This window comes from Ammospiza nelsoni, chromosome 7, assembly GCF_027579445.1.
Source record: "Ammospiza nelsoni isolate bAmmNel1 chromosome 7, bAmmNel1.pri, whole genome shotgun sequence".
In the NCBI taxonomy this organism is placed as follows: Eukaryota; Metazoa; Chordata; class Aves; order Passeriformes; family Passerellidae; genus Ammospiza; species Ammospiza nelsoni.
Window position 1 is genome coordinate 6,144,922 of NC_080639.1, and position 21,703 is coordinate 6,166,624.

The following is a 21,703-nucleotide window of genomic DNA, read 5'->3' on the forward strand; positions in this document are numbered from 1 at the left end:
AAGCCTTCTAAGAGCTTGGCTTCAAAGCTCAGTTTCTTTACATCTCAGACCAGGTGGGTCAGTGCCAAGGAAGAGAAGCAGGTGGTGTTTGTCAGCTTTACTCCATGGGCCACAGCTCCATTTCCTTTCCCCTTCCTGCTGCAGTCAAGAGTGTAAGACCAACCCTGTACTCATCCAAATCAGTAATCAGGCTTTAATATCTGATCTCAGGGCACTGTGGGAATTGCAGGTGTCCTGATCTTTAGGAGTGGATGGAATGGTGTGAGCCCTGCTGCTGAGCATCCTTGTCCATCTTGGAATACTAACTTTGAACTCAGTGTCAGCTTTGGTGTGTGGAAGTGGGCGTTAGGTGTTTCTAAATGTGAAAACACAGTATACCCTTTAGAAAAGAAGTACATATATATTATTCATGTCTCCTAAGGGAATACTGGATTCTTTCTTTCAACTTTTAGCCATAGATACATAGTTTCTGGTTTAAGAGGCAGGATTTTCATGTTATGGATCTTTTTTTCCTCCCACAGCCTCCCCAGCTGATGCCTTTTCCACTTATTAATTGGTATTCTGTCCTCAGTTGAGGGAAGGATGTGGGATAGCAAATTAATTATGTGGGGTTGAACTATGATTCAGGGCCGTGTTTCTTGGACTGCTAAGCCTGTTTTGATGAGCATGAAAATCCAGAAACACCTAGCAGAGATTGTTTCCATCCTCTGGAGTAGATTTCCAGTGTGTAAAGGAAAGCAGTGGCTGTATCAGGAGTTTCCTGTTGGTGGGTTAGTGGTGGACCTCTAAGAAATGTGAGCCAGGGTTGACTTTTTGCTGTCCATTAATTATGCTGGGCAGCAGGACTGACATAGAACTTTAGCTTTTCTGAGCCTTTTCTGTTCTCCATGCTTTTAAAAATTAGTTTAAGATGATGATGGGGGCTTTGATAGTGCATTTTTTGTCTTTTCATCAGCATTGCTCATGGCATTAGTTTTAAGTGGGCAGTAGTCTGAGTGGAGCAAATGTCAGGAATTGCAGTCGTGTAGGTGGCTGTGGGACAGTAATGTAACAAAAGTAACTGGATTAAATCCTTAATGCCACTAGAGAAAAGGAGATTTGTGTGCCCAGCTGCCTGTGAAGCCAAACAGTTTGTTAGGTGCATATGCAAAAAAGGATTGGATTAAAAAAAAAAAAAACAAAAAAAAAAAAAAAAAAACAACAAAATGGGAGAAGGTTTTGTGACTTCAGCAGCAGCTCTGGTCAGTGCCACCTTGCAGGGATCTCTGAACAACCCCAGAAATGGCCCAGCAGAAAGGTAAACAGCTTAATGGAATTCATCAGGGTATTACTGGTAAGGCTCTGCAAGCATGAAAATAAGCAGAGAACTGAGGCAGGAGAACTGATATTAGCAGAACAGAGAGAAAAAGCAAAGTCAACCCAACAAACACACATGAAAATAACCCCAGTGATGGGGTGGCACCCTGAAAACTGGGTTTAGGAAATAATCCAGGTGTGGTTGAAAGCAGTGTGAAGTGATAACAGGGAGCTGTGGCTGCAGAGACTTGGCATCTGGTCCTGGAGCAAATAAACCTGAGTTGTTGACTTTGGGGCTTAGCTCAGCAGCATAGAGAGGAGAAGCTGCTGGGTATGTGACCACATCCAAGGCTGGGGTGTTTGTGACTTACAGGATTTAATGCAAGGGTAGTGGATTTGGGAGTCAAGGCAATTGATCACTATTTGAGTGGAAAATACATTTTTTAATGTATTCCACTGATTTATTTAGCATTTAAATATATTCATTTATTGCACATTGTACTATCCCTTTCACACTTCTTTTTTAAGCTTGCTTGATAATATGTTTAGGTGGTACCTCCTAAAAATTCAGGTATAATATAGCATATTTCACATTAGCAACTAAAATGCTTGTTTGGTGAAGTCATTGAAAATTATTTCCTTTTTTTCAGTTACCTACTAAAAATGAGGACAATGTTTCAAAGTCAGTGAGAGTTCACATGAGGAATCATAAAGATCCATTTTGAACCCCCCCTTGTACTCTATAACAATAGAAGAGCTACAAACTTTATTTTATTTTCTTCATTACTTATTATGTCCCCTTTAGAACCATTTCTTTATTATAGTCTATCATGTAAATATTATTTGGACTACTTTTAGAGTACACAGTACTATAAAACTCCAATTACTTACTTTGACAACTGTTATGTTAGTTATTAATATGCACTTTAAAGCTGAGAGTTCTCCTGCCTGTTTAGTCACTCTGTGGTTTGGTGGTGTTTGTTCAAAATTATATGGCTGCTCATACAGCATAAAAATGAATTTTAAAAATTCCTCTGCTCAGGAGCATTAGGCAGTACAAGCTCCATAGGAGGCTTTTGGTGGCCAGTGTTTTTCATAATTGCCTGTTTAAGAGTTTCTTGCAATGTAGAAAGACATGTTAACAAAGGGGGGCATTGTTTGGGGTGGATATTCCAGATTCTTTAGCTCTGCACTCAAAATCACAGAGTAACCACTGGGGTCAGAAAGGACAATGTGTTTTAAGGAGGAGGAGGAGGTGGTGGTACTGGACTCATGTTCCCTAAACACCATAACCCATTTCCCAGCCTGACAACATTCCCTTTCCTTTATTTGCAAGCTTAGAGTTTCCATCAGGAAGTCTGTGAACTGTAATAGGCTTTGTGGTAATGTGTTTACCCTGGGAAAAATTAATTATTTATAAAATATGTGGATATAAATAAATTTAAATACTGGATGTGGGAGTGTGAGGCTTTCTCAGTGGTAATGTAGACTCACCTTCATGCACCATACCAGGTGAGATGGCACTGCTTCAGGAAAGGTTGTAAAAAGAAGAATAAAGAAAGGGTTGTATAAAACAATTTAGTATTTCTGAGGGAGACTCTAAAATTTTCCATAGCTGTGTGGTACATTTTTATTAATAGGCTGTAATGTACCTTTCATCATCACTCAGCTGTAACTGGGGGAGGCTTTTAGTGCGCAGTAGTGACATTTCCACAATCCTGACAACGGTTAATCTATGTCCTGGGCTTACCAGGCAATGGTTTCAGCACCATTGTCCTGCGCAGTTGTCATGCTGTGGTTTTACCCGTCTTTTCAGCAACTCTGCGGCCACCTTTGGAGGGATGTTAAATGCTCTGAGTGTGTTCATGTTGGCAAGTTGTTGGTATGTTGGTATGTTGCTGTGAAATTCCCAATCTGAGGTACTGCTATGAGTTTTCCTCTGGAGGGAGCCTGATTTCTCCATTGCCTGTGTAGGTGATCTCCCCATCTTGCCCGTGGAGTTCCCTCTCACTTCCTGCTTACTCAAAAAGGCACATTGTGTTTCTATTCTGGGAATTTTTCATGGGCTTGTTTTCCCCTGAATGCAGGAGCCCATGAGTTGATTTGGGTGGAACCAAAGCCAGCACAGGCAGATCTCTCACAGGACCCTGCAGATACCTGTGCCCTCATTTTGCCATTGCAGATTTGCATTTGCCATCAAAGTGCATGTTGTGTTTCCTTGTCCACACGACTCCTCACATGTGCATGGGGGTTTGTAAACAAAAATGGAATTGGCATCATGATGAAAAACAAGCAAATTCCTACCATGTGTCAATGTGTTTGCCCTGACTTCCCATCTGGGCTGGAATTCATAAGGCAGTTAATGAGCTTTCCATGTGACTGTGTTTTATGTACCCAAGCATTCTTTGGTCTCTCATCCCTAGCTGTGGAAGTAAAGTCTCTGATTCTGATTGCCAGAACCCCCCTGATTGCTGCTGGAGTCATTGGTGGCCTCTTCATCATCGTCATCATGGGCCTGACGTTCGCCGTGTATGTGCGGCGCAAAAGCATCAAGAAGAAGAGAGCCTTGAGAAGGTTCTTGGAGACTGAGGTGAGCCTGGGCTGCTCCTCACAGGCTGTCTGGGGAGCTTTTCAGGGTTGCTCTGCTTTTATATTAGAGGTGTTTAGGTCTTCCCTTAGCTGCAGAAATCCTTCTGCTTACTTGTGCAAACTAAACTGGTGAAAAGAACAAAGTTGTTTCAAGGTGTTGGTTTTCTTCACAAGTACAGATTCATGGCTTCTGAAGACCAGGAAAAGTTTCCTACCTGATTTCTCAACTCCCATCCTGCTCTCCACTGAACTTCTATCCCAGTTCATCAGTACATTTAGCAGCTCTCATGCTTAACTATTACAGGGTTTCATTCTGGCCATATTTAGGTTGACTTTTAAGGGTAAAGTAAATTCCTTCAGCAAGTTCTGGTACGCACTTCACGCTTAAAGGCAGATGTTGTAACTTACTGTTGTTCCCAGTGCCTACAATACCTTTGTAGTCCAGATTTCATCAAAATCTGCAGTCAAATTTTGTCAAAATCTGGATTACAGATTTTGTAGTTTCAGATTTTGTAGTGCAGATTTTGTCAAAGCCTGTAATAACGATCAGTAACAATAATGTATTTTATTAAGCCAAGATACTCCACAGAGCTTAACCAATTGAAGTTCACAGTTCTACTGGCAAAAGCATGTAGCAGAGCTATAGCAGAGTGCTGTCATGGCTCCATCCTGCTCTTTGAAGTGTCTTTAGTGAAGGGGGCAATCCAGGAAATACATTTAAATATAACATTAAATGTATATCTATCAGCTACTGCAGTGGTGATTACTGCAATCTCCTCAGTCCAATATTTGAGACACTTTGCAAATGATGGTATTTTTAAATTAGGGTGTCCCTTTGTGAGATAATAAAGCTTGGAATGCTGATAGCTAGTGACTCTTTGATAAGGCATTATTAACAGTGCTGTTTTCTCTTCTGTTCCAAGGGTTCTGCTCCCACTCAACTCCACTGTAGAGCCTGGGAGTAAATGATTTATGCATCCCCAGTCTGTTTGCACAAGTATCTCTATGTTTGGCTAGAATTTGTGTTGCTTGTTAAATACTGTTCAACTATATAGAAAGCTTGACAATACTCAATGCCTTTAGATGAATAAATCTTGCCACTGTATCAGCTCATACTTAAGCATAAATTATTTTAGGCAGGTGGTTCTCCTTGCATTGGCTTTGAAGTCCAGATTTCATTTTTCATTTGGTCAGATAAAAGCTGTGGCTGACAGCAGTCCTGAGGGACCAGGGCCTCCTACTAAACATGTGAGGAAGCTGCTGTCTTGGGTAAGAAACTGAATATTAAATCAGGAGCATCCTGAAATAAACACACAAGCAATTAGCTTTAGTTGAAGTCTCTCTTTCTAATTGGAGGCTGTAACAGAACTTACTCTTCCTGTAGATCATTCTCCATCAAACCCTACAAGCCTGGTTTTAGATCCCCACAACACATCCCCACCTCTCCCTGCCATTCCTGTGTTGGTGGACTGTGGCACAGAACCTCTCTTCATCCTTCACAAGCTGAAAATACAGAAGTGTGCTGCCAGTATGCCTAATTTTCTTTTACAGTAAACCTTTATTTCAGGGTATAGATACTGAACATCTAAAGTGGGAAGGAGGAAAGAAATCACTCAACTTGTTGCTCTTTGGTTTTGTTATCTTTCCTTACTCGTTAATTGCCAGGTACTGGTGTTTTTACCTGAGCAAAACCAATTAGTTTGGTCAACAAATTAAGTAGTTCATGGTGCCCAAAGAGCTGTAGAAGTAGATCTCAAACTGCAGAGCATGTGCATTTAGCCTTGTAAATAGGCAGCTTTGAAGTGCTGCACTGTTTTCAAACCAATTTGAGTAGGAGAAGCTCTGAATTATTTTCCTCATCCTGTGAAGGAACAAAATGTTTTTCATGTGTTGTATTGAGTATTGTGCTCTACGTGTATTTTTAATTTAGTTTTAAAGAAGCATTTCTTTTCTGGCAGAGATGGTATGAGATCTAAGAGCATTTTTAACTGAATGTGCCATTGTGGCTCATTTACAAAGTTTCTTGGGACATCTTGAGCAAATTGTTTAATTGCAGTAAATTAGTGGCTGTTATAAATTAGTTGTCTGCTCTAAGGTGTTTTCTCCCTAAAGCTGTCTTCCTGTGTGGTAAAACAGAAGTTCAGAAAAATCATCCCTTCGTCAAAACAGAATAAGAATGTGATGAGCCGTTTAGTCCAGGCCATTAAAAAGAAATATGGCCAACTTAAAGGACACTAAAATGGGCAAAAATGGGATGTGGTACACTGATAATAAATGCTATATTTCTGTCATGTAGAAAATATTTATACTGCCTCCATTCTCAAAAGTCCTTGGATGTGTTACTCTGACACCAATTCAATTTGCAGTGCATAATTCCATCATGCAGTTTGTGGTGGAAATTTCTGCGTTTGAGTGAGGACTTGCTTTATCAGGTCTGGTTGTACTACCACACATGGTTCTTACAAGGTCTCTTGGTTGTGTGGTGTTGCTCGTTCACTTTTGAAGATGAAAAATCCCTCCAAGAGTTGGCAGGGCAGGGGTCAATAGATCTCCACCACTGTCTTATCCCAGAATTTTCTTGGGTTTGTTGCTCTCAGTATAAACTTCTGATGGGTCTCCATGTTGAGCAGTGTTTGGTCTTCCTTGCAGCTGGTGGAACCCTTGACCCCGAGCGGCACAGCGCCCAACCAAGCCCAGCTCCGCATCCTGAAGGAGACAGAGCTAAAGAGAGTCAAGGTCCTGGGCTCTGGAGCCTTTGGAACAGTGTACAAGGTGAGAGCCTTCCCCACACAGCCCTGAGTGCCCTCTTTTACCTCTGGAGCAGTGAACTGCATTGCAGCAGAGCAGCCTGTCCCAGAGGTGGTTCCTGAGCCCTGCAGAGCAAGGACACTGGAATTGTGTGCAAGGAACTCATCTATTGTATTTGCAGGGAATGTCCCAACAAAAGAATGATGCATCTGACTCCATGTTCTCAGAAGGCTAATTTATTACTTTATGATACTATATTATATTAAAGAGTGCGATACTATACTAAAGAATACAGAAAGGATACTTACTGAATGCTGAAAAGATAATAATGAAAACTCCTGACTCTTTCCAGAGTCCCAACAGCTTGGCCCTGATTGTATGAATCAGAATCCAATGAAACAATCACCTGTGGGGAAACAATCTCCAAACACATTCCACATGAGCACAACACAGGAGAAGCACATGAGATAAGAATTGTTTTCATTTTCTCTGGGGCTTCTCAGCTTCCCAGGTGAAAAATCCTGGGTGAAGGAATTTTTCAGAGAATGTGAATCAGCATTTGCTCGTCCTCAGCATCAAATGGTGACATGCAAATATTATTTCTTGGTGAGCAAAGACATGTCAGCCTCAGTCATTTTTATGTGCAAAAGGGCTACAAAGGCTGGACTGTCCTGCTGGCAAAGTGCAGCACCAAGGTTTGCCCTTCTGTTCTTACCTAAGAGCATCTTTTATCATATTCCATCTTTTGGAAACATGGATAAATGCTGTCTTTCATTTCACAAGTGTCACCTGGGTCTTGCAACAGCAATAATACCTAGTAAAAACAATGCCATTACCTAAACTGTAGCACTTCTTGTTTCTTCCATTTAAACAGAAAAGATGATTTATATCAGGGCACCCTTTAACAGCTGGGATGTGAGAGTGGAACCCATAATGGAAAAAGTACTTCAATTAAGGAAGTATTTATTTTTTAAGATCTGTTGGTCATCTCCAGATCTCAGAGGGATGAAGTAGGGTTTAGGGGGCAAGTCAAAGCAATTCCCCAACCCTCTGGGAGCAGCCCAAGACTGCCAAATCGAGGTGATAAGTCAGAGCATCTGCATCTGTCCTCAAAGAGGGGAGAAAAGGAAGGAAGCACAGAGCAGGTGGCTATAGCTACAAGGTGATGGAAATAGATTTATATACTTAGATAATAATAAAGTGATAGAGATGGATGCCATGAGGTTGACAAAAACACAGCAGTAGCCAAGAGTGAAGGAAAAGTAGCCCAAAACAGTTTGTGAATTTTAATTTAAATTTTCTTTTTAGCCACCTAAATTTTTGATCCTCAGGTATTAATTAATTAGACAAACAGCCCATAAATTTTTCACTCTAAATATATTATTCTCAGGGTGTTCTGTTCCTTCACGATGTTATGATCTGGTGATAATCTGTTTTGAGAGTTTACTGATGGCTTCAAGTTTGGGCAACAGAATCCAGAAAGAAAATACAATTTTTTGTTTAAATATATCCAAACCAGTATCAGAATTTTATCTAAGTCCCTATAAAATGTGCATCATATCCATGCTGCCATTGCTCCTTAGAAACCCTGTTATGGACAAGACGTTCAAGGATGTTCACTGATACAAAATGTTTCATTTTATATCAGAGTTTAGTTTTGATGTAAGAAGTAGTTTTACAGAATTTTTTTTTTTTTGTAACGTTGTGCATTTTCCATTCTGAGTCCCACAACTGATCTGCATAATATGACAGAATGTGTCAAAAAGAACTGTAACTCTGAATCAAGTGTTTCTGATTGTTGTCTAATTAGCCTCCTTGTTTTCTTTTTCTAGGGAATCTGGGTCCCTGAGGGAGAAACAGTAAAGATTCCTGTGGCCATTAAGATCCTTAATGAGACCACTGGTCCAAAAGCCAATGTGGAATTTATGGATGTAAGTAAGACACAAGCAGTATTTTTGGATTTTGACCAGGGTGATGTCTTTCTGTAGCCCACAGAGGTTGTAAAGATAAATTCCTGCCAGTTTTCTTTCTTTATATTTAATTGTACACAATGCCTGGCAGGGCTGGGTTTTCCACTGCACGTACCCCAAGATACTTGGAGTTTTCTAATAATTTAGTATAAGACTAAAAGTTCTCTGTCTCATGGGCCAGATATTGTATCTTTCTGTGGCAGAAAAGCCGTGGAAGAGAGAGGATGAGTTGCAGGGGGTGATCTTACCATGCATGCAGGTCTATTGGTGTAGAACTCCCAGGCACAGAAATTCAGCTCAGTTTTCCCCCACTTTGGTTTTCCAAGACTCTGGGAGCTGGCAGCAGCAGCAAAGCATAACAGGGAGAAGGGGAAAATTAAAATATGCCGGATTTAAAAGTCCTTTTGCTTTACTAATGTGAAATACCATGGATGAGAGGTCAAGATGGTAATTTCCATGAATGTTCTATGATCACAGAGGCTTTGCACTTAGTTTTCAGCTCTGTGTCAAGATCAAGGCTTACTGACACCATGAATCTTTATGTCTTATTCAGTGACAATTTTTTGACAAGTCATAGAAATTTGCACTCTTTTTGTAGGTCCCTCTTGTGAACTTAAAAATTGCATGTGACTTTTAAGTCTTGCTGATCTGTTCAGTGTGTAGGCCTAATTTGTTAGCATTAATGAGACTGTAAGCCACAAGGAGAAGGTACTCCCATTATTATATAGTCTATTCTTCCACCTGGAAGTGAACAGAAATGTGCAGTTATGGATTTATGTGTTCCAGACAGCTGTTTCATGTCTGAGTTCTCGGGCAATTGAAGGAAGGCTGTGTAGAGGTAGGGATTTCCTGTGTTTTTTGCAGAGCATTGCACATTTATGTTGGTTAGATCATTTCCAACCTCGATGATTCTGTCGTTCTGTCATTCTGTTGCATTCAGTAATCATTCTGCACAAATAATAAATTAAAAAGGCAGTTTTGGCTCTGTTTAAAAGGAATTAATTGCACTAAAGGGATAACAAGTATTAGATATTTTTGCTTAATGGACAAAGACTCTTGCTAATAATAGAGCTGCTCAAAGAGAAGAGGTGAACTGGATGTCAGTGGTCAGTCAGTGATACAGATTCCAGCCTAAAGGTATTGTTATCACTGTATGGAACTGAGCAATTTGTACCAGCTCAGGATCTGACCCCTGATCTGACAGAGAAATAGCAGTAATATCTCCTCCTCTGACACTGATTAACCTTGAAGCAAAGAAAACATAAGGTCCTTGGTAGAAGGCAGAGTTGCTTGTGTGAGGTTTCACAGCTCAGCTTAGGTCAGTTTAGTTCACTGGACCATTCTTCCCCCCAGTGTTTGCATCAGAACATCTGATAAATGGCTCAGGAATGAAGAGGCTTTTGGGAACTCTGGAGATATTTGGCTGTACAGTTACAGTAGGAAAGGTTTCTCTTTAAATTAATAGTTTCTCCTGAGTCTCTGACCCAATGACTGCAAGATGAGAGAAAAGTTAAAGTTGTTTTGAGTTCTTGAGGTTAAAAATAACCCTTAGGTTGTTTTTCATCATAATAAAAAAGAATTAGACTTCATCATTAGTTGATACAAGTGGCAATAAGGAGAAATAATATGTTTTCTATCAGTGCAGCTTATGATATATGTGCAGTGATTTGTAATTCTTTTCTGTACTGCATTGATGAAGATGATTAAATTTCATTCTTGTGAAATAATTGCTCATCCAATTATACAGAGGTTCTTGCCATCCTTACCTTCTAAACCAGTTGTTTAGTTCCTGAAATAATACATTTCAAAGAGAATGACCTAAGCATTATTTATTGTTTTAATGCAACTACTCCTCCCTGTCCCCAAAAAGACACAGTTTTAAACAGTTAAAAAATGTAAGCTAAAATTTAAATTATGAGGACATAACCTAAATATCTTTTACTGAAATGTAAGAGTGAAAAAATGTGATTTACTCATTTTCACTTCAAGACTTTAGTCAGTATAAAACTGGATGCTGTTTACTCATTTTATGAGGAAATATTCAAATATACATCTGAAAGCAAAATGCATCAGTTGCACTTCAGTAAAAAGAGTGTTTTGAATAATGATTGTTGGTTAAAAGCACTTGTGTCATATTTTGAAAGGTATATAGTTGCCTAAATGCCACTGTGAGCAAGATGGGGTTAATTCTTTCTTAAAAAGGGTCTGCCAGTGTTGGTAGTGAATGGGAAGAGGAGGTTAGTGGGAAGGTGTCATTACATGAGTCACACCCTTGGCTTTGTAGGTGTGCTTTTGTCAGCAGTTACTTCTTCCTGGGTTGGGAAAGGCCTTGTACCTGTAAGCAAAAGTCAGCATTCCTCTTGGAAATGCTCTGGAGAATGGAAAGCCTTTGGTAAGCAGCAGTTTGTGTGCAGAGGGAGTACCTGGATCACTTCAGTGGATGTGGATGTTAGTGACACTGCCCATCCAATAGACCTGCTGAAAACTTCTGATGCTGGCAGAATGTGAGTCTAAAAGGTCTCTGTGAGCTCCTGAAATTCTGCTGAACGTTATGCTGAAGGAGTAAAGCAAAACAATTTCACTCCTGGGCTGTCATTTCAGCAGCCTGCAGCCCTGCTAATGGAGCAGTAATGACTGTAAGGATATAATATCTGATGGCAGCTCTGCTGCCCTGACCAAGCACCTCCCATCAGGAGATGATGAATTGGCCATCATCCAAAAGCAGAGGCCTTATTTTGGATTTTTCTTGAGGGAGCCACAGCAGAGTCTCTTTTCCATCTTTTCTCCACCCATTCCCATGTAGCCCTTTCCCTTTGCTCCCTGTGTTTGTCCCTGGATCAGGGGACAAAGTAGGTCTGTGTCTGCTACAGCAATACAAGAATCTGCTAAGTAGCCTGGACCAGGGCAGAGCCAGACTGCCCAGGAGGCCTTCTCTTGACATTACTGTTTTGTCAAATATAGGTTTTCCCTATTTCCCCACATGCTTCTGGGTGTGTATTGTGTCTGGGATAATGTCTAAAGGATTTTCCCTTCAGCATGGTTATGTGCTTAAGTTGCAGGGCAGAGATTCTGCTCTGGCTGGTCCCCAAAAGGGGTTGGAGTTTGAATTCAGAGTGCAAGAATTCTGCCTGCAGCTGTTTCTGGCAGGGAGTCACCAGCAAGAGCCAGGGGCATCAGGAGGGAGCTCAGTCTTGCTCCTCACCCTAAGGCTGAGAACAGAATTTGTCATGGTCCTGAGTTTTGTGGAGGAAAGAGATTCTTGTGGTGAGGAAAACAGCCAGATGTGCAGCTGAGAGGCTGCTTAATAGTAGAACAGGGACTTACAATTTAACTTGGGAAAACAATTTCACCTCATCAGCCTCAATTTGTTTGAGTTATGATTGTCTGATAAGTTGAGCAGCCATTGGCCTGGTCAGATGGTTTAACATCAACCCAGATACTCAACTGACAATTTAATAAATTCTAGAGACATGCTGCAGTTGGAAAGCATAGCAGACAGCCTTTGAGGCTGAAAACATGTCCTTAAAAAACTTGTCATGGGGAAACAGCCAGTTGGTGAGGGCCTCTCCTCTAAGCTTGATGTTTCCAGGATGTAATCCTATGAGCTGTGGTTGTGTCCAGGATTTTGATCCACTTACAAGTTTAATCTATCCTCCCTGAGTTTAAATGCTCCATTATCTGTTAGAATATAATTAGAGGCTGCAAGCACAAGTCAGCATCCACAGAGTTCCTTGGGAGTCCCTGAGCTCATTGAGATGAAGACAGTTTGACTGATGGTGGTCAGCTGATATTGGGCCAGAAGCTAATAATAGAAGGCAGTGCTGCTTAGCTAGGTGAGAAAGTTAACTTGGGAAAAATTAAACTGAAGGCTTTGGGATTTATGGTTGGAAATAAATTTCCCATTCTCATTTGTTTCCTAGTAAGAGAGCTTCAGAGGCAGTTGGTTTCTTTTATGGTTTTATAATTAAGATCTAGAGGCTTCCTGGCTTGGTCTGTGCTCGCTGCAGTTGCTGCTGTCTGCAGTGGCAGCACTTGGAGTGTGGGAGGACATTTGTCACACCAAGTGCAGAGGTGGTAAGTGACAGTGACCTCCACCAGACATGTAGCAAGCAAATTAAAGCTGCATGTAGGGGACTGACACCCATATCTTTTATTTATGTCTGGCCTAATGAACTAAATGAATAAATCACTCAGGTGTGCAGCAGAAACAGCTTTTTCTGAATTGTATGCCTGTCTTACAGTAAAGACAAGCCTTCAGCTTGAGGATATCAATATCAAACTTATCTCCAGTTTAGAGGATTGAAGAGAAAAAAATGATGTAGCTGAAATCCCACAGAGATATGGATAAGCCTAGATGCTTTCTTTGTTTCCTCAAGTATGTCTAGATGGGACGTACAGCTTGCTAGTCAGGTGAAGAAGGTGAGAGAAGACTTCACTTTTCTTGGTTTCCACTGATGGCTTCAGATATGGGAAGGTTCTAGGTTGAAGCTTTTTGATTCTTTGCTTGGCCCATGGTGGCATTCACAGCACCCTTGAGGCTACAGACACACTCTGTGATACACAATTCCTCAGCTGATACAGCTGCATTTGCCCTCAGCTTCTTTGTAAGATCCTGCCTTATGTGACTATGAGGGTGACTGGTTAAAAATTTTTTAGAATTTCAAAAATTAAATATAGCTACATATCTATTAGTATATAGTAATATAAGTTAAATATTTTTTAGTATTTCTTAGTATTCTGTGTACACATCATGCTCCTGCCCAGCCCAGTGTTTGGTCTAGGTCTTCAGCAGACCATGTAGATGCTCCTGAAAGTCTGAAAAGACATTGCTGCTAGCAGTAGTTGGATTCAGACATTCCACTGACTGCCTGGCTGCTTGGGAAATACACCAGAGTTAATCCTGAATCTCATTGAAAGGGCAGGTTTGGGATCAAAGGAAATCCTTTATGGCACCAATGAGACATTTTTCCTTATCCCCTTTTGCTGTCATTTCTGGGCATATCCTCCTTTCCAGCTGTCTGTGAGCACTGCCTGGCTCTGTGCTCCACTGCAGCTCAAACAGGTTTTCACTCCATCATGTCAAGCTGCAGGAGGTGGAGAGCAAGGGGTGACATTAACCCCTGTGATTGTAGCAGTTTTGGACATAACTCCTGTGATTTTAGGATTTATGGACATAACCCCTGTGATTTCAGACCTCCTTTTGTGCACCTGCCCTTCCTCCCCACTGGTGCACACTGTGAGTGTGAGCAGAGACACTTAGAGGGGAGCTCTCCCTATCAGTCCCAGACAAAGGAGCTCACTGGGATGGCAATTACAATTTCCAGCTTGTCCTGAGATGCCAGAAATCCAGCTGTCCTTGAGAATGCTGCATACCATGCACAGGCCCCCAGAGTCCTCAGCCTCTGCAGAAGCTGGAAATCTGAGCTCTGATGAAGGTTAGCTGCTTTTAGTCATCTGAAGATGAACTGTTTCAAGGCTACATTTCTGTTATTTCCATCTGAAGCAATAATTTTTCTTTAAAATTGGCTTCAGTAATTTTCCCCTCCATGGTGTTTGAGGGTAAGATATGTGTGTGTGTGTGCAGGGGGGGGGGGGTTAATTTTCCATATGCAGGAGCATGTGGCTGTGTGGTGAAAGTACATACACAGAAAAGATGAGGTGCAAGCACAGACAGACAAGCCAGACTGCTCGGAAACAATTCTGCTGGTATCACACTCTAACTGGAAAATGCAGTGAGGGAAAGTGAGTTTGCTTGCTGCTGGTGATGGGGGAAATCTGAGCCCTGCTGAAATCCATGGGAGCTGTGAATTGGCCAGTGAATTCAGCAGAGCCAGACCTCACCTCAGAGTAATCCTTCCAAGAAGTCTGCACAGGTTTAAGGAAGAATTCCATGCTTTAGTGAGGGACTGACATTAGGAGCTACTCCTAAATGAGTCAGGAAGTGCATTCAGATGCTCTTTGTTATGGCAATTGCAGAACCCCATATTTCAGCTTTGCAATACTTTGTGATGTGGAAACCCTGCATTGGGTTGGGTAAATCTGTGCATGGGAAGAAAATCAGGTGGAAGTGTTCATTTATTCACAAGGAAATATAGCTGTGGATTAACTGAAAGTATTAAAGAGTCTAATCAAATTCAAATATTGAATTTGCAATATCAAATGCAAATATTTTAGCTGTAAAGTGTGTAAGTAAAGGAAACATTTTGAAATGAGATCTTATATTACACTCTCTATTTCAATGTATAAGACACCCCAATCACAGGGTTGATACTTATCTCCTTGGCATGTACTTTTTGGGCTTGGTTACTGGAACATGAAGTGAGTTATTTGCTTGGTTGTTTGTGTAATTGTTCTGAAGGACAGGATCAGAGTTGCCAGTGCTTTATGAGGACACAGTAGGGGAGAGGTCTTTTGAAAAGTGTTTAGAAGTGGAACAGGCAAAGGATGGGAATATTTAAAAAAAAATAAATGCAGAGAGGTGGTGCTGTGAGTATCATAAGTGGTACACAATAGTTTAATTAGGGGACTTAATCAGGAGCTAATGGGATTTGTATTTCCACTGTGAGTTTTCTGTTGGTCTCAATACCATGGAGGTTTTTTTCCTTGGCACTGTGCTATGTGTTTCTACCCTTCACCATGGTTCAGATCTGGGCCTGGGTCAGAATGCTCTCCTCCAGCTTCTTATCTTCCCTGAACTTGTATCTGGATTGGGCTTTTAGGAGAGTAATCTTACAGGATTCAGTAAAAATTTCAGTTGAATTCTGGGGACTCATCCCAAGAGGATATAGTGCCACTATATAGGTGTGGGACTTTTCATCTGCACAGCCAGTGCTTGGTGGTATTTAAAGCACAGGGGAAATGTTCCTCTGCAGGCACAGACCCTGCTGGAGTGGAACACTGTAGCTCACAGGCTTGTCATTACAAACAGGAGAAACAGTTTTCCTTAAACAGCAGCAAAGTGGCTGGAGATACTGGGATCCTTCTCACAGTCTTGCTGAGATTCAGATGCAAAGTAAAAGTGACAAAACATGGTAAAATTATTAATTTTTTTAAGGAAAATACGGTGCTTTTAATGCTTGATATGTTATGAGAAGAAGCTGACACAGATACCCAGTTTTAAAGCAGGTTTTGTCACTGAAAACAGGGTGACAAGTGTTGCCTTATCCCTAAAATTGAAAACCTGTAGTTAAGAAAGAGCTTTGCATTCTTTCTCTGTGCCTCCAGCTCCTATTAACAATATAAAACAGGCGCATGTTTAAGTTCCTAAAGGGCACTGTGTATGCCAGAATGTTGCCAAACTGCTAAAAAATGCAGGGTTTTATGGGACCCCTGTTAATAAAAGAGAGGTACTGTTTCCACAAGCTTAACTGTAATGCATCTCAAACAAGCCATCACTGGTTTGAGGTTAATGGCAGATCTAATGAGCTGCCAAGTCAACTTAAAGTTAAGGGAGAACAAGCTTTTTATGTTGTAAGGAGAAAAAAAATCCATATATCCATATAAATGATGATGCTGTGACCATTTGTAATAGGAATGTAAGGGTACGGAAGCACAGGCTTATAGGAGCTGAATTTCAACTATTACTGTCAAAATCCATTTTCCCTCCAAAGACTGTAGTTTGTACTTCTCCCTCAGTGCTTTGTTGCAAATAACCCCTCAAAAATTGTTTTCTGTGCCTCAGCACTGATCCAGACATCTCTGATGCATCAGCAACTGTCAGAGATTTCTAAAAATAATTAACATCTGCTTGCATTAATATTGTAGCTATTATTTACAAGAGACAATCAGATATTCCTATTGCTGCTCATGATGGAAGAAATAAGGCAGAAGAAGTTGGTTCCTGACTTGCTGATGATATTCTGCCAAGACTTTTGAGATATCAGTGCAATAATTGGTATAAGCAGATCCATTTGAGGCCACACTGGGGCTGGTTGGAAATGCCTGGTCCTTCTCTACTGAAGCTGTAGCTCCAAAATTAAAGAGATTTTGCAGAGCAATATTTTCCATACTAACTAGGATAGTGCTGCTTCTTGTTGTGGTAATGCAGCATCTCTTGGACCTGAGGAAAGTGTGGTGAGATTGTTCCTGCCCTGAAAGGTATTCAGTCAAGACAGATAGAACAGATGAAGGGGAGAGGAATAATTATTACTACAGAAATTTATACTTGGAACTCTGAATTGCAACACAGATCCCATAACCTCTGAGAAAATTACTTAATTTTTAAAATTGATTTTTAATTATCTTCAGGTTTAAAATTACCTTAGGATGTTTATGTAGACAAGAAAATACTATGTGAGGGTGTTTTTTTTCTTTCAGACAAAGCTGTTTTATCAGTTGAGAATGTGTTTAAAATGTTGTTTTCATTAGCTTTTTCCTAGATCAGGTGTTTTAAAGATGCTGAATGGCACTTGATACATAAAGTAAATTGTCTATTAGCAACAGGAGAGGGAGAATAGGGATTTTTCCCTCTTAGTTACTTGCAAGGTGAATGCAAGTGTATTCTGAAGGTTTCTGCTTCATCTAGAATACCAGGCTTTTAATTACAGAGGTGAATAAGCATTGTTCAAAATAAAATTGCATCGGTTTATCATAGGCCAGAGCTTGTTTTTGTCCTCATGCTTTTCATGACAAAGGACACAGAAATGTTTAAGGAAGTATGGTTGTGTGGATTTTGGAGCTGTGCTGACAAATTGCAGCTTGGAAGGCTCTCCTTGATCAGCTTGCTCAGGTAAATTCTGAGACCTGGAGCAGGGCAAAGGTAGGAAACAGCTGAGGTACAAAGAACAGTTTATCTGATTATCTGAGAGATAATCTGAGTTGATCTGATGGAAATGTAAGATCTCAGTGAGGTAGGGAATGTGGGGCTGGGCCTGGCTACAGGCAGTTCCCAGGGCTGTGATGGACTGAGCCATGTCAGTGGGTAGGCTGGATCCATTTGGAAACATTCTCCAGTGTCAAGGATACTTTTCCTGACTGGGCAGTGGCCTTTGAAAGAGTTCAGTGGGATTTTTAGTATGCATAGAAACAGAATTTAGCTTCTTGTTTTCTGAAGCTGTGCAAATTGTTTTGGTTTTTTTTAGATGAAGTCTTGTTGGTTTAGATCAATAGCTAGAGTCACCAGCTAAAAACACAAGTCCCTCTGAAAAGCTATTTTAATAACCAAAGCATTTGGAAAAAAATGGTATTTGGACTGAGGAGAGAAAATAAATTTCCTTGTTGGGATTGTTTTCTTAGCAAAATATTGAACAAATATTTCTTGATAAAACATTTATTAACTTGCTGAAACTCAAAGGGAGAGTTTCTGCTGAAGCTTTTCAATGGGAAATATATTCCAGTGAATTCCTCAGCCAGATGATGTGTTTTGAAATGTGACAGTGATTGAAGCACCTGGTTTTATCACACTCTGAATGAACTCTGGTGAATTCCTCCTTTGAAGTCATTTGTTGTTTCAAAATTCAGACTATGTTATTAGGCAAGAATGTTGTCAAATCCAAATTGGAATGTTAAACATTTTGTGCATGTGGTTAAGTTGTGGGCAGCAGGGAGCCATTTTCCAGAGCTAGGCCATCTCTGAGGATCTGAATGCTGTGTCCTGCCTGGGTTTCAGCAGGGGTGGGAGATGTGTCTGGTTGCTCTGTGATAAATGTCTTCATCGGCTGAGGGGCACAGATGGCACTGAAACGCCAAACCAAAAGAAAATTTATTGATGCCAGTGTTAATGGCAAACTCTCAAAGTGTTCTGGAGCTCCAGAAAACACCTTAAACCACACTGTGTCACCTTTTAAATGTTTGTAGCTCCACTCAAACTTGCAAATTAGCCCTCTGCAAAAACATGGGTGGTATTTCTCTCAATGATGTGCTGCAGCTTTCTGGGGCTTTGGCATTTCACTGGCTCAGAATTCCACTAGAAGTGACCAAGGAACTGACAAGTGATGGTGTTTTGAACATCATCTTTGATCCCAGTAAGGTGATCACACCATGGTGGTGTTGGGTCTTTCCAAGAAACAAAAATGTGAAGGCATGCAACAGGGAATAGCTGGATTAATTACATGAAACCATACTTCTGCTTTATAAAAGACATGTCAAATAGTAATGGTGATGGTTAGGAAGGCTGATGGTGAAACAGCTATGGATACTTTTTCCTGCTTTTTATTAAATGTCAGCCTCTTGAATGCTGATCTTGGCAGTAAGATACAAAGTAGGTGCTGGCAGACAAAATCTCCACAGTGTGGGTGGGATTAGTGCTTTGTAATCAGGCTGCAAGTGCACCCTCCCTCAGAGCTGAAAGTCAGCTTGGCATGGCACATGCACACAGCTGCTCTGGGTATGTCTCTAGCACTGACTTTGACACAGTGGTAGTGCCTTGAGCTTCCAGGTTTCCTTATAGTTCACAGAATCACAGCCTGAGCTAGGCTGGAAAAGACCTTTGAGATCATTGAGTCCAACCTATGACCTAACACCACCTTATCAACTAAACCATGGTACTGGGTGTCACATCCAGTCTTTTTTTAAACACCTTCAGGGACAGTGACTCCACCACCTCCCTGGGCAGCCCCTTCCAATGCTCAATTGCTTTTTCAGTGAATTTTTTCCTGATGCCCAGCCTGAACTTCCCTGGCACAGCTTAAAGCTGTGTCCTCTCATTCTGTTGGTCATTGCCTGGAGAAAGAGCCCAACCCCACCTGAGCACAGGCACCTTTCAGGAGCTATAGAGAGTGATAAGGTCACTCCTGAGTCTCCTTTTCTCCAGGCTGAGCACCCCGGTCAGAAAGGAGAGATTGGATACCCTGGGCCATCTGTAGCTATTCATTGCATTGCTGAGTGTCTTCATGTAATGGTTACAGTGGGTGCCAATGGTTGAAAAATAAGTCCATCACTGTCTCCTGGTGATTTCAAGTTGGGGAAATCCCTCTTTATTTCTTGGAGGGGAATCCCTCCACAGTTCCCTCAGTGGTTCCTCACAGGGTTTGTGTTCCCAGCCCCTCTCCAGCCTCCTTGCCCCCTCTGGATCTGTTCCAGCCCCTCAAGGTCCTTCCCAAACTGAGGGGCCAGAGCTGGACACAGCACTCAAAGTGTGCCCTCACCGGTGCCCAGTGCAGGGCAGAATGACCTCCCTGCCCCTGCCTGCCGCACCATTCCTAATCCAGGCCAGGAGCCCTTGGCCTTCTTGGCCACCAGGGCACACTGCTGGCTCATGGTCAGTGAGTACCCTCAGGTCCCTTTGTGCCTGGGCACTGTCTGGCCACACTGTCCCCTGCCTGTAGTGCTGCAGGGGTTATTGTGGCCAAAATGCAGGACTTGGTGCTTGGATTGTTAAAACTCATCTTTCTGGACTCTGCCCATCCATCCAGCTGTTCCAGGTCCTTCTGCAGAGCCCTCCAACAGATCAACATAATCCTCCAGCTTGGTGTCATCTGCAAATTTACTGATGGAGGACTCAATCCCCTCATCCAGATGATCAGTAAAGATATTAAACAGAACTGATCCCTGGGGGACACCACTGGTTCTTCCTGTGCCTGGAGTTTCCCTGGCAGTATCACTTAAAAAGAGCCTTTTTCACTTTTTTTTTTTTTTTTCCCAGACAGCTGCAAGGCTGTTGAAAAGCACATTCACCCCAGTTGGCCATGTCAAAGTTTGCTGTAGGAAATTCTAGGAAAAAAATGTTTGGGTTTTGATTTGTAGAGTCCTATTAGCTGGATAGTTCCTTTGGAAATGCAGGATCTGTGATACCAGGCTGTCTTATGAGCATAATTAATGATCTTGAGATGGTGGTAATTCACAAAAGAGGATAAAAGCATGACATAAATGATTATTTCACCCTCTTTGGAGCATTTCAAATTAGATCACTTCTAAAATAGGTACTCCCTCCTGCAGTACTACAAGTTTGAATGGTGTTTGTCTACAATGTTTTGCTTGAATTCTGTAAATTCAGGGAGATTTTTCTTGCATCCACACAGGCAGAAATGAAAACTATTAATTACAGTTTTATGTATGGATTTGACTGAGGTGTTTGTATTGGTGGCAGGCAGCCACTCATTGAAACATGCTTGGTTTGGGAGTTCTTTGGCTTGCCCTGACAGATGCCAGGACCTGAGCATGGCCATACATAAAAGATCTGACGTCGTATTTGCTCTGGGGGTTATCGCAGATGCCAACATTTTATCAACATGAAAAAAAGAGTCATTATGATTATAATGTTACATATGTATTACCCTGACAGCAGGGCGCCCAAATCTTGTGGAAATCCAGGGGTGAATTTAGCTGAATTTATTGCCAAGGAACATAAATGCTTTAGATCTTTAGTTGTCAGCAATCTCACCCACACCTGCATGAGGTGTGGGCAGCCCCAGCCACTCCCCTGCCATCCCCACCTTGTCCTTTGAGGGCCATGGGTTCTTTAAAGAGTCTTTTTAAGGGGGTTTTAATCTTGTCTTCAGGAGCAGGAGGTAAAAGAAGGTAGGGAAGAAAAGGTGGGAGGCAGAGCTGTAGAAACTTGGGAGGAAATCACAGGCAGAGCAATGTGGATGTGACACAGGAAGCAGGAGGCAGCTTTGAGGACTTCTGTGGAGTCAGGTGAAGAAAAATCTCCCAGTGAACCAAACAGTCCAATGAAACTCCCCATGTTCAAATTCCATCCCTGTGCAGTACCCAGGTCCTGAGTGTGAGGTTCTTGTGCAGCTGAATACAGATGAGGGAAGGATGGAGATGAGTCTGATTTGAATTCTCTGTTGTGAGAAATTAAATAACTAGGCAAAAAGTAGCTTTGATTAAAACAATTCTTAGTGTTGATTATACACTTGACGAAATTAGGCTTTAATCTGGTGCTTTATCCCTTTAAATTGATCCTGAAGAAGGAATGTGTGATGATAAAGTCAAGCTTTTCAGTGATACCAGAAAATATCAAAGCAATGCCTGAAGACTGTTCAGAAAGGAGTGAGAACTTTGGGGTTTTTTTCATTCTAGAGACCTTGCCATCACTCATCCTAAATCAAAAATCAAAGCAATAACTCCCTCCTTTGGAAAGGCATGTGCAGCCAAGGCTCACTATACCTTTAAGCTCAGTGGTAATGTCTGTTTACCCTCCTCTTTAAAATGATGGC

The 21,703-nt window shown here is 41.4% G+C and overlaps 1 protein-coding gene across 1 annotated transcript in view; it reads left to right on the forward strand.

Moving 5' to 3' along the window:
- The window catches only part of ERBB4 (erb-b2 receptor tyrosine kinase 4), a 484,810-nt gene that overhangs the window by 368,397 nt on the left and 94,710 nt on the right, over window positions 1–21,703 (forward strand). Inside the window, exons 17-19 of the mRNA XM_059476545.1 lie at window positions 3,754–3,886; window positions 6,535–6,657; window positions 8,466–8,564. Of these exons, the coding sequence (XP_059332528.1) occupies window positions 3,754–3,886; window positions 6,535–6,657; window positions 8,466–8,564 (355 nt within the window). The remainder of the gene's footprint in view (window positions 1–3,753; window positions 3,887–6,534; window positions 6,658–8,465; window positions 8,565–21,703) is intronic.